At 37.3% G+C, this 12,640-nt stretch overlaps 1 protein-coding gene across 3 annotated transcripts in view; it reads right to left on the minus strand.

The window, feature by feature from the left end:
* Nucleotides 1-12,640, minus strand: part of shank1 (SH3 and multiple ankyrin repeat domains 1) — an 89,859-nt gene that overhangs the window by 37,032 nt on the left and 40,187 nt on the right. For all 3 annotated transcript variants that reach the window (XM_023349328.1, XM_023349329.1, XM_014472939.2), the window contains exons 3-12: nucleotides 10,944-11,147; nucleotides 9,558-9,629; nucleotides 9,366-9,474; nucleotides 6,253-6,407; nucleotides 4,945-5,112; nucleotides 3,779-3,895; nucleotides 3,247-3,324; nucleotides 2,010-2,076; nucleotides 1,513-1,682; nucleotides 367-488 (exon numbers count right to left, since the gene is read on the minus strand). In XM_023349328.1, coding sequence (XP_023205096.1) covers nucleotides 367-488; nucleotides 1,513-1,682; nucleotides 2,010-2,076; nucleotides 3,247-3,324; nucleotides 3,779-3,895; nucleotides 4,945-5,112; nucleotides 6,253-6,407; nucleotides 9,366-9,474; nucleotides 9,558-9,629; nucleotides 10,944-11,147 — 1,262 coding nt within the window. The remainder of the gene's footprint in view (nucleotides 1-366; nucleotides 489-1,512; nucleotides 1,683-2,009; nucleotides 2,077-3,246; nucleotides 3,325-3,778; nucleotides 3,896-4,944; nucleotides 5,113-6,252; nucleotides 6,408-9,365; nucleotides 9,475-9,557; nucleotides 9,630-10,943; nucleotides 11,148-12,640) is intronic.

A 12,640-nucleotide genomic window follows, 5' to 3' on the forward strand; every position in this document is an offset into this window, starting at 1 on the left:
ATACTTTAGAAAAATATTACTCAAGTGCAAGTGAAAAGTACAGTAAAGTAAAAATACTCCTAAAAGTACAGTGTTTTTTGTCAATATTTATAAATTATTGACTTTAAAAAGCTCCAATATTTTGCTGAAAATTAACTTGTGCCTCCTTCATCTCTCATCCTCCATTCTTTCCTTCTCTAAAATTCATCTCTAACTTTGAGTCACTTTGAGTTTTTATCTCAGTTTGGATTCCCAATAAAACTTCATCAATCTCCTGCAGTTTCCAATATTCTCCTCCATAAATCTTTTCACTCAAGTCATCGTCGGTACAAATCAGAGTCAGGTTTAGTTTCCTGCTCGTCCTCAGCAGGACAGTTTTCAGCTCACCCCCGTCGCTGGCTCTGCCGGCTCCGGTCCTCCTTGTCTCCGATCCGTCCGCGGGACGGGGACCGCGTCCTCGCTCCTCTGGGGCTGCTGGAGCTCCGCAGGGTTCCTGTGTGTTTATACCCCTGAGACAAACAGCAAATGAAAGGAAAAGAAAGGAAAAGGGGGTAAATATAATGAATATGCTTACTCTTAACATAGATCTATGTTTTACTATTACTGAAGCAAATGTTTTCTAAATCTGCCTGAATTTATGCTATTTAGATCTACAAATATTCAATTTCTTCAGATTTTTCTACTTTTTCATCTTTATTTTCTTTGCAATGTTTCAAAAAACATTGCATATTACAGATTACAAACATCAAGCAACCCAGTGTTGTATATTAATGAGGTCTAGTAATTTTTTTATTTTTTACTTTCTCTTTTTCTGTATGTATGTCGGTTATAGTGATTTAAATGTTTAAAAAAAGAAATTGGAGAAGTTATGTAAGTTTTGCAAAATGCATGTATTGTGAATAACTATAATCTCCTGATAAACAAATAATAATAATAATAATAATAAAAAAAGAGATCTAAAGTTGAACTAATTGTTCGACTAATGATGAATTTGTCGATCAATAAGTGGCCGTTTCCTCAAAAAACTGAGTTTTCTCTTGTTTCAAGATGGCCGACCATATTTCCATAACATAAAGGGGAAAAAAATTTAAATATGGAGAATCTACAAGGAGAAACACATCAATGTATCTTAATTTTTGTCAGTGTGAAATAATGACTGAATAATAATTTAAAAAAACATTGTAGTTTTGTCACATTATCAAATTTAGCTATATTTTTAAAAAATGTGATAAAAGAGGAAGCTTGTAGGTTGCTGAATAGAAAAATAACTAATAAATAAAAATAATAAAATATGTGAATCAATTTCAAAAATTTTAAATCTTCGGTTTCTGAATGTCATAAATTTCAGTGTCTTCTTCTAGAAAATCTCTCAGATTAATCTCAAAATTTCTTAGTTTTTCGGCAGAAATGTACTTTTTTCTTCTAAAATATTTCTGAGATTAATCTTAAACTGAGTTTTTCATCAGAAATACTCTGTTTTTGTTTAGTAATGTGCCATTGTAGCGCTGAATCTCCCTGATCAGCGATCGATACCTGCACAGAAACGATGTTGGTGCTCGGCGCGTTGGGAACAGCCATCCAGTCCGGCAGATTCATGCTGCTGTCGCTGTTGGCCCGCAGAAACGGGTGGGGGTGGGGCACAGCCAGCGTCCGGGTGCTCTCTCTCCTCTGGGGGGCGTACTTTGGAGACTCCACAAAGGGAACTAGGAGAAAAACATCCAGCAGATCGTCACTCTCATGAGAGTGATCTCGGAGATGATCGATCGAAGGATGAATTTCTTTCTTTAAGTCAGAACTTCTTTCCTAACATTTTTGTTCTCCATTTATTTGCTGCACAACCAGATGAGTTCAACAAGATGAAGGACAGAACAGAATCTAAGAGGAAAAACAGACAAAATCCAAAACACCACAACCAAAAACCTTCAAAACGTGCGAGGAAGATCATAAAGTAGAATATTACAATAGAGTCTTGCTGCATGGAAGCAAATTAACGATTTCATCATCATAAACAGATGTTATGCAGCACTTACCCACATCTGTATCCCGGTGGTTTTTTATAATCTCCCCCAATTCAAAATGCCCGGACACAACAGCCACCTGACCAAAGCAATAAGCAAATAAAACATGACGTACTTAAAAAAAACTAAAAAAAAACATTTTTACTGCCAAACTATCAGAAAACAAATGCATTTTGAAAACATTAAACTCAGAACAGCAGTTGACCCTGATTATCCACAGTTTCAAATAAATTTTTTTTATTTGATTTGAAATAAAATGCAGTTTGATAAGGTGAAATATTTTTCTGCATCGCTGCTCAACACCCGACTGTCTGGCGTTTTCTAATCAGCCAATCGGGTAGCACCATTTATTTCCTTGTTGACTTTAAACTTTAGATAATTTATTGATAACATTTTATTATTATTATTATTTAGAACAGAAATTAAAATTAGATATAACTGAGCTAATATTTTATAATTATTATCAGCCAGGAATATTAAGGTAAATAAAAGCATGAATTTCCTCCAAAAAATACATCTGTAGATATTTATTTAATTGGTAATTTATATAAAACTGTGAAGAAAAAAACACTGAATCATTTTTTATATACTTATTTTAATGTGCCAGTAACGTATCAGAAACACACACATTTAAATGTTAAATGAATAAATAACACTGAAAATTATTAAGTGGTAAAATTAAATATTTCAAGCTTAATTACTTAATGTTTCCTGTTTCTCTGTTCATCATAAAACATTTTAAACTGTTCATAAGGCTCATCAAATACACCCTAAAATCCACTTAAATATCTTACATACATTTATTATGATGTAATGTTTGCATTTCCAGATTTATTTAAATTAGCCTTTATGTATGTGAATATTATTTAGAATTATGTATTATGTTAAACTGATTTATCATGAAAAAATAAAAACATCATGCTTGATAAAGACATAACGAATAACAAATGAATGTATTATTTAAGTTTATTTAATGAACTACAGTAATATTTAGAATAAATATGCATAACAAAAACATTTTTTAATTAAAACAAACTATAACCAAACTAAACTGATTGGGAATCATTGGATTTTTTTGTTTATCTCTTTTTTCCTTTTCTTCATTAATAGATTTGTTGGTCAAATATCACCCAGCACCTTCATGTCACATAATGGTTAAAAGTTAATATAGGAACTTTTCCCGGTTTTAAACCTTCCTGCTAATGAACAGTTCATTAGCTGGTGAACTGTTCATTCATTTCCAGTTCACCTGGAACGGAGTCTGGCCGCTGTTGTTCTTCATGTCTTTACTGGCTCCACGGTACAGCAGGATTCGTGCACAGCTTTCCTAAAACAAACATGGCAGGTCTGATTAAAATTCAGGCTGAGAAATATATTTATAATTCACAAAAAGAACAAGGAATAAAACATTCAGGAACATTTAAATGAAATTTGTTTAATTTTTCACACAAATAACATGAAATTTGTCTATATACTAAACAGCTTCATATGTTGCTTTGTTTCTGAACTGAACACTTTTATTTCTTTTAATTGAACACCATTTTGTTTTCTTAATCGAACATTTATTTTTTACTTGAATACCGTTTTGGTTTTTTAATTAAATGTTATTTTGTGTTTTTTTTAACCTGAACAGTTTTGTAAATTTACCTGAACACTGTTTTGTGTTTATTTTACCTGAACACTGTTTTGTGTTTATTTTACCTGAACATTGTTTTGTGTTTATTTTACCTGAACGTTGTTTTGTGTTTTCACCTGAACAGTTTTGTGTTTTCACTGAGTACCTTGTTGTATAAAGCACAGATGTGCAAGGCAGTGTTTCCAGAAGCGTTCTGGGAGGAGGAATCCGCCCCGTAGAAGAGCAGGTGCTCCAGATGCTGCGAGTTCCCGTTTTGGCAGGCCTGTGCGTCGTCAGGATCGGGATACAGAACCAGAAGAAACACCAAGAGGAGGAAGTCAAAAACACAGAAAACAGGAACGGTTGTAATCTGCATGTTGGAGTATCTTTGTTATGTTAGTTCTGATTTGTTCATTTTACAGACTTTATTTATTTGTGGACAATAATTTCCAGCTGGGAGGAATTTTCTCTTACTTTTGTTTTTTTTTACATTCATTCTGATATGACGAGTAACAGTGTTAACGAGGTGTTGATTTCACACAAACAGACATTTGAGGAGGAGTGGCAAAAGCAAAGGAGGAGGATTAGCAGAGCTTGCTAATAGTTGATGGTGTCATCCAGGAGACGTCAGTGTGGAATACTGAGCTGTTAAAATGTCATGGTGGTCGTGAATGACCTGTACATCAGTCTGCAGGCAGAAGCCTTTTCAGATTCACTGTGGGACTGACTGCTACTGGAGATTCTTCTCAACCAAAAACAACAACATCCAAAACGAGTCTCTGGAGAAATGAGGTAGAATGACAGATAGGTTCCCAAATGCATGGAATGATGAGTGAAGGAATGGATGGATGAACTTATGAACGAATGGATGGATGAACTTATGAACGAATGGATGGACGAACGAACGATTGAAGTTAAGAACAAGTGAGTGGATGGATGTATGAATGAGCAAAAGAGAACTGAGGACCACTTACACTTTGAGGAATGAACTTATGAAAGAATGGATAGAAGGATGAGTGGACGAATGAATGGATGAACCGGAGCGGATAGATGAACTTATCGATGGATGGATGGATGGATGAATGAATTTATGAACGTATGGATAATGATGAGGAAGATGCTGATGAAGATGGCGTCTACCTTTCTGCCTCTGCTTCCTGTCGTTCCCTGATCAGTGCGGACGGATGGTTGGAATGAAGGATGAAGGTGGAGGAAAGATGGAGACAAACTGGAACACAGAGCAGATCTGAACTCAAACGTCTCGGTTTCCTTCCAGACTCCAAATGGAGCCGATAAACTCCTTCTGTTCTGGTCCGGGTCGCCTGACCGCACCTGATGCGTCTCGTCCCAGCCGTTTTCATCCCTGATGCCCAGCTTGGCGCGGTGGTACAGCAGCGTTTCACAGCAGGAGGTGTCGCCCCCTGTTAGCACAGTGTGGTAGAGCGGGGTCAGCCCCCGCCGGTCCTTGTAGTCTGGAGATGCACCCAGAGAGAGCAGGACCTGCAGGAAGAGACTAGGGAGCTCATGATGATGATTTAACACGACGCTTGGAAAAAGATAAAAACAAGAGCATGTAGCTTCAGTTTGGGTCTAAAAGGTTCTTTAAAACAGGCAGCTTGATTCTGAATCATGTGGGCAAGTGTGGATTTTTATCATGAGGAACAAATGAGGATAAATCTTGTTTCTGACGCTTTGGAAGTGAAAACTTGTCTCTTCTGTTTGGGGTGAAATTTGTAAAGTTACACTGTAACAAATTAACAGCAGTATTATGAATTATTTAGCCTGAAAAAACAAGTGTTCATATTTTCATCATGTTATTCATACATTTATAATGTCAGAGCTCCAAATTACAAAACTTAATTCACAAGATAAATATTAAACTTGTAAACTAAAACCTTAGTTCCCCATCCAAATGTTTGAAAATAAAATGTTTAGTTTGGAAATTATGTTTATTTTGCAAACTAAATATTTAGCAAAAAAACAAGTATTTAGCTTGCTAACTAAATATTTAAGCAGCTAGCTAAATATTTAGGTAGCAAAGTTAATACTTACCTTTTGTGGTAAATATTAAGCTGGGAAGCTAAATATTTGGTATGAAAAATAAATATTTAGTTTGTTTTGCAAACCATTTAGTTCCAAAGTAAATTATTATTTTCCAAATTACTTCATTTAATTTTCAAACCAAATATTTAGCAAGCAAGCCAAATAGTTAGCAAATAAGCTATATATTTTGTTTGTGAACTAGAACTGAAAGCTAAATATAGTTTTCATACCAAATATTTAGCTTTCACGTTAAATATTTAGTCAGTAAGCTAAATAGTTAGCTAACAACCTGAGTAAGCTATATATTTAGCTTAATTGCTAAGTATATTGTTAAATTGCTAAATTATTTAGCTTCCTAACTAAATATTTAATTTATTTATATGTTTTGTTTATTTTAAGCATTTAATTAAATGCTTAGTTCTTAAATATTTAGGTTGTGAATTAAATATTTAGTCTGGAACGCTAACAGTTATAAATGCATGAATAACATGTTGACAATAAATCAGAATTGTTTTTATTTTTTACAGTGTAACTGCACCATGCCTCTGTGACGTGGCCGTTTGCTGAGAGCAGGATGGAGACGTTGTGAGTGTTTACCAGCAGGGCTGTATGGCGGTGGCCTCGAACAGCCTTGTGAAGCGGCGTGAGTCCGTCTTTGGCACGGAAGTCGATGTGAGCGCCTCCGTCCACCAGGACCCGGATGGCCTCTCCTCCACCTGGCTCGCACTGCACTGCCAGCGACAGAGGAGTCTCTGAACACAACACAGGAGGCGCATCCAGTCACAGGAGCCGAATCAACCTGTTGGCTTAAACTTTAAGGATTTCAATCAGAATGATCTAAACATGCTGCCAAGAAGCAGGATAAAAGTAAGTTGTACTGTCCTGTAAAGGCAATAAATGTTTCTATTCTTTCTCCCTTTTTGTTTTTCCTTTCCTTTTTCACAGCAATAAATGTCGAACCTTAATAGGAGGACGAATCGATCACATTCATTCATTAACAAACAGGCCAGCAGCAGAAGCAGATGGCTGAAACTGAGTTTGTTGCTCAACAGGAATGACTGGTGATGGATGGATGGATGGATGGATGGATGGATGGATGGATGGATGGATGGATGGATGGATGAACCCATTTAATGACGGATGGATGGATGGACATATGAACGGATGGATAGATTGATATATTTTACAGGAACACTTACACTTTGAGGAACAAAAACATTTAAAGTACTTCCAGCAGAAATGTGGTTGTCATGGTAACAGTAAGTTTCAAGTGCTGCTATCAGGTAAGCAGGAAAATTGCTGAATCTTTGTCTTTGCTCATCTTCTGTGGTTCTCAGGTAAAAATCTAAAAGCTGGCGTGTATTAACTAGACTTCTTCAGGTGTTTCTCCTTCAGAACATTTTCTTCTTCTTCCCTTCGATGGAAATGAGGCGCCTCCACCACCAACCAGACTGAAACCGACAGAAATTAATTATCTCTAATTAAAGACTCTCATTCTGTGGCATCTGGATGTCACGAGTAGGTAGAGTAAAACATTTTTATCCGTCAGTCCCTCACTAAGCTCCGTGCTGGACTTTAAGCACAGCTCTGAATCGCTTCATTATGACTCTCTGCTGCCCCCACGTGTCCAGCAGCGGCAGCACGTATCACACCCCTGATTACAGGCTTTGACTCCCGTTCCTGGAGCGACTCCGAGCAACACGCCTCGGCTGTAAATGAGCCGTCTGCCGCGGCCCTTAAACACCAGCAGGATCCGGGAAAAGCCACCAGTTTGCGAACCGGCCTGGCTCTGATGTCCAACTAACTGTTGGGACAACAGCCGACAGAGACGAGGGCAGAAAACAGGAGGTTTCATTTCTGCTTGGAAACACTCTAAAGGTTGAGATTTAACAGCCGAGGCGTCAGGTCACATAGGTGCTTAAATCTATTCGCAGCTTTAAGACATTTTGAATTTTTAAAAAGGTACAACTGCAGCTTGTGGCTCTCAAAAATGTAAATTTTTTATGTTAAAACATCCCACATTAGGGATCATTAAGTCATCATTAATGAGTTAATCTAAAGTTAATTACTCTTAGCAATCAACTATTAGCTAATAAGCGTAATTTTCTTAAAAACCTTAAGTTTTCTCTTGTATCGAGGTCCAACCGTCTTTTCTAAACTTTTCATATGCTGCATTAAAAAACGCTTTAAATTTGAACATTTTTGTGTGTCGACTGAGTGAAATACCGAGTAAATAAATAGAAAATTATGGTTTTCTCACCTTTTTAAACTTAAATTAGTCGTGCTCAATGGCGTCTTAATGCAAATGTCTTTTTATATCATGTTACCACATTTCTGAGTTATCCACTCGGCTTTTCTGCCATCACATCCTCCCGCGCTATGAAGGTGATAACTTAAAGAGCTTGTCGAGTGTTTTAATTCACAAAAGAACCGCAAAAGTTCTTTTTTCGGTTTGGACCGTTACACTTCGCTACACAGAGAAGGCTCCGCCATCTTTGTTTCTGTAGCTCCGGTAAAGGAAGACTACCATCGGCGCCCTCTGCTGGACGGAGGCCAAACTACAACATTGAAAGAAGGTTTTAATGACTATTAGTTAATCGATTGGAACTAATTTCAATCTAATAAACCATTAATCGACAATAAATCGTATTCCAAATGTATCCTGTACAATTAAATTAAAAGTGAAACAACTGTGAACACAATAAACATTTTTAAAAAGTGGAATAATCAGGTTGAATAACAACTAATCTTTCATTGAAGCAGCTTTCTATTTAACTTCAGAACTCAGTCTCTTTTGGCAGGAGCTCAAAATGTTTCCTGCCACCATGTTTCACTTTGGGTACGGTGTTTTATTGTTGCGTCTGTGGTAAGCCTACTTTTTGAAAATGCAGAACAAAACAACTGGTTTTTTTTTGTTTTGTCTGATTGTAAACATTTTCTCCCACAAGGTGAATGATCTGGGTGCTTCATTAAAAAAATTACTTCAGTTTGCAGACTATAGCTTCCAAACAGAAGCAGATTACTAAAAAATTTTACTTCCCGGATGCAATATTTTGAAGGGTAGACTATTTACAGCACCATGCATTAAATTACTGCTTTCCAATAATAAATCTGGGTACTTGGGATGCCACAACTGATAATTCAGGGTTTCTGTAGGTCTTACCAACTCAAATTTAACGCTGTTAGACTATTATGAATGACATTTAATACCTGCTTCACGACAAAAATGCACAAAAAGAAACGACGCCAAACAGCGGCTAATTAGGTATGAGAGCAGCTAGTTAGCGGTAGCCTCAACCGCCAGAAACCAAAGAAGATGGTGACTCAAACTTTTGTCTGATAGAAAAATCCTGTGAGGAAAGAAAACAACAAAAAACTGACAATCCAGGAATAAATAGTCCTGTCAAACCATTAAAAACCCCTTTGATTAACGTGTTTAAGGCTAACTTTCATTCTGTTTAATGAATTCAAGACATTTTAAGGCCTTATTTAGATATATGAATTTAAAACATTTTAAGGAAGAATTGTGGAGACATTATGATTAAAAGTAAAAAAAAATAATGGTTAGAAAAATTGTAAATATGTCGCCTCTGCCACATTAAACACTCTTGGCAGCTAACCCCACCTCTTTCTCTCTAGATCGGCTGTCGCTACATCCAGTGTAACTGTTAGAAAGACGAAGTAAACATCTGCTGTGCAGCTCTCCTCACCACCAGTGTCAGGATCCTGGTAGTTTGGATCCAGGCCCTTGTCTATGAACTTGGCCATCTTGTCCACAGCGCTGGTTTGGATGTAATCCATGAATTTCTTCAGACTCGCCTGAATTAGCAGAGGGAGTGTTAAAACTGTCAGATCTAATGTCCGGTTCTGATATCAGAAGTGAGAAATAAAGGATTTCTTACCTTGGTGTGCAGCTTGGCCAGTTGCTTCTCATCCAGATTGGTCTGTTTGTAAACCCTGGTTTTATAGCGGAACTAAACAGGCGACAGAAACAGAAAGAAACAAACAGGAGAGCCTCTGTTAGCATTAGCATTTTTACCACTGTCCAACTTTTGACCCACATACACAAAAATGGGGAGCACAAACTTATTGTAAAGCCAACTTTTTAATTTATTGCCTATGTAAGATAAGAAATATAAAAGAAACTGCCTCCTCTGTGCATAATGTAAATATCAGAACATTTGAATAGTTCAGCTCTACTTATTTATAAAGTCAGTATTCAAATTACATTTTGAATGAGACAAATCAAAACTAGCCCCAAAGACAACTGCAGTCACTGTTTTTCAGATGTGCTCAGATGAACAACATGAAGCATTATTGATACAAAGTGAAAGAATAAATTATAATTTGCTTGGGGATGTCACAGTTTTTAAAGAAGTTCACAATAAATATTTATTGATTCATCTTAAAATATAAAATCTATCAGTTTTTCTCAAGTCACTTCAACAAACTGATATAAAGTTTTTTGTTTGGATGTTATAATATCTAGTTTTCCTTTTTTGGCAAGGAGGAAATTAAAATCAGAAAAGTGTGGGATGCATTTATATTAATGTAAAATACACTCATCAAACAAGATGGCTGCCCAGGGTGCGATAATGTCACTCTGAACTTTGGAAAGATAGGGAGAGCATTCTTAGAAAAAAATCCAGAATTTCCAAAAATTGAATCTTCAAAAACTAAAAATTTGATTTATTGGCCAGCTCTATAACAAACTGTGGAAAAAGTTTAAAGATGGAGGCATTTTATATATTTCTTAAGCAGATAATTGTAGCTTCAACAGAGAAACTCTTAACTGGTTAAGAATATGCCTGATATTATGATCTTGTGTGGCAGCTCATCCTCTCCCCAGCTTGTTTGTCTGATACACTGCTGCTAGCATAGCGTGTTGTGAATGCTAGGCTACTTAGCATAGCCACTGATAGTAACAGATAAAAGTTTTTTCTGTAATGGTTAGTTGTTTCTCCGCCATTAGCACATTTATCAGCGAGTATCTGAGGTTGATTGACAGCGCTAAGACCCTCCTCCTGGCTCTGATTGGTTGTTTTTGAACGGGAGCGGTTCATTTCTTCAGATGATAATAGCAGCTCCTGGAGGAAGTGGGGGAAATCAATCTTTTCAGATGTTATCTGTCTCATATTCCTCTGTCATGACATGGTGACAGTTTTAACAAACATTCCTTAGATAAGCTACATACTGCAGCTTTAATCCAATCTGTTTTTGCTGTACTAAAGAACAGCAGTGACATCTTCAAGAAGCACAGCGTACTGCACATCAGGCAGAAGAAGTACCTCCAAATATGGCACCCCTTTCTCAAAGGATTGTGGGTACTCTCTGAGCGGCCTCTCCTCCTCCAGGAACTTGGCGTCGTGTCCGTCTGTGGCAGGCTGGAAGAGGCCGTAGTTCAGCACGTCTCGCAGCGATTCGGTCAGAGAGCAAAGCACCTGCTGCTTGGCCTTCCACACAGTGGCGTCGGGGTTGAACCGCAGACATTTCTGCAGGATAAACACATGAACTCAGCGTCCTGATTAATCAAGACAGTGATCGATAGTTCTGCTTAATGGAAAACAATGTAGCATCGTTTTATGAATGGAAAAACTTTGAACTAATAACAAATGCATTTTATTTTAAATCTGATTCTAAACCCGACACATTTAGGATTAAATGATTTGTGAAAAGATTATTTCCTTTCCTTACTGATAAAAGTATAACTTCACAAGATGCTCACCATTCCTCATTTTAATTTTTATATTTTTTTGTGTTGACGTTCTTGTTAAATTACTACTTCATTCTTCCATTATGATCTTATTCTTGTAATAATAAAAGAAAAATCACAGTCTGGCCCTTATATTTGGTTGTATAGAGTCAAATAAACAGAAATTAAATGTCCAAAAACCAAAAATTTGATTAGCTATAGTTGTTACTATGTTCATGTTTTTATATTAAACTTTGTCACGCTTACTTAGTTCCGTACAACTGAGTATTAGAAAGAATAAAAAAATAAAATTACAAGAATAAAGCCGTAATATAAAGTCAAAATAATATAAGAGTGAAATATTATGAAAATAAAGTCAAAATAATATGAGAATAAAAAATATTACAGCTTTACTTCTGTGTCCTAATAAAGTAAAGTCGGAGCGTTACGTGAATAAAGTGGTAATACGATTTATCCTCGTAATGCTACGACTTTATTCTTGCATTATTTTGACCTTATTCTCGTAATTTCACAACTATTTTTGTAATTTTATGACTTGGAATGTCATTTATTTTTATTGTTTTCTCAGTGTGGCCCTAAAACTCCATTGTAGTTTCGTTCTTTAAGCTCAAGCTAAGATGTCACGCAGTTCATAAACGCAGTGACTGCAGGTTTGGTTCCAGACATCCAAAACTCCCGGCGGTTCTGGAGTTCAGTCAGCAAAATGCAGCTGAAGAGCCGCAGCTTGGTGGGCTCAGGCAGGTTCTGGACCTGCAGCCTGGCCGGTTGAGTTCTGTGTTCTGATCCGTCTCTCCCGGTCCGGTCCGGTCCGGTCCGCCTCTGACCTTCAGGCGGCAGCGAGACGAATCTGGCCCACGCAGAGTGCAGCCAGATGCTGGGATCGCACTTTCCTCTCTCACGCAATGCTCATTGAGTGTTTCATTTATCTCAACATCACACACACTCTCACGCACACGCCCACCCACACACACACACACACACTCTCACGCACACGCCCACACACACACACACACACACACTGACACGTATCACACAGGGGGCGGAGGGAGGGAATGCTCCCAGTTTATTATTCGTTTCTTTTTTTTTCTGTGCATCTCCTCGACTCCGATTGAGCACAGCCGACACGGTCGCCACGGCAACCGGTTCATTAGCGGAGCAGGATGCTTGTTGCCATAGAAACCTCCCTGTGTTCCCTGGGATGTGGTACAGCGATGGTGCGCCTGTGTGAGCACGTGCATGGGTTTTATTGTGTGAATGCGTGTGTGTGTGTGT

Source organism: Xiphophorus maculatus, chromosome 16, assembly GCF_002775205.1.
Source record: "Xiphophorus maculatus strain JP 163 A chromosome 16, X_maculatus-5.0-male, whole genome shotgun sequence".
In the NCBI taxonomy this organism is placed as follows: Eukaryota; Metazoa; Chordata; class Actinopteri; order Cyprinodontiformes; family Poeciliidae; genus Xiphophorus; species Xiphophorus maculatus.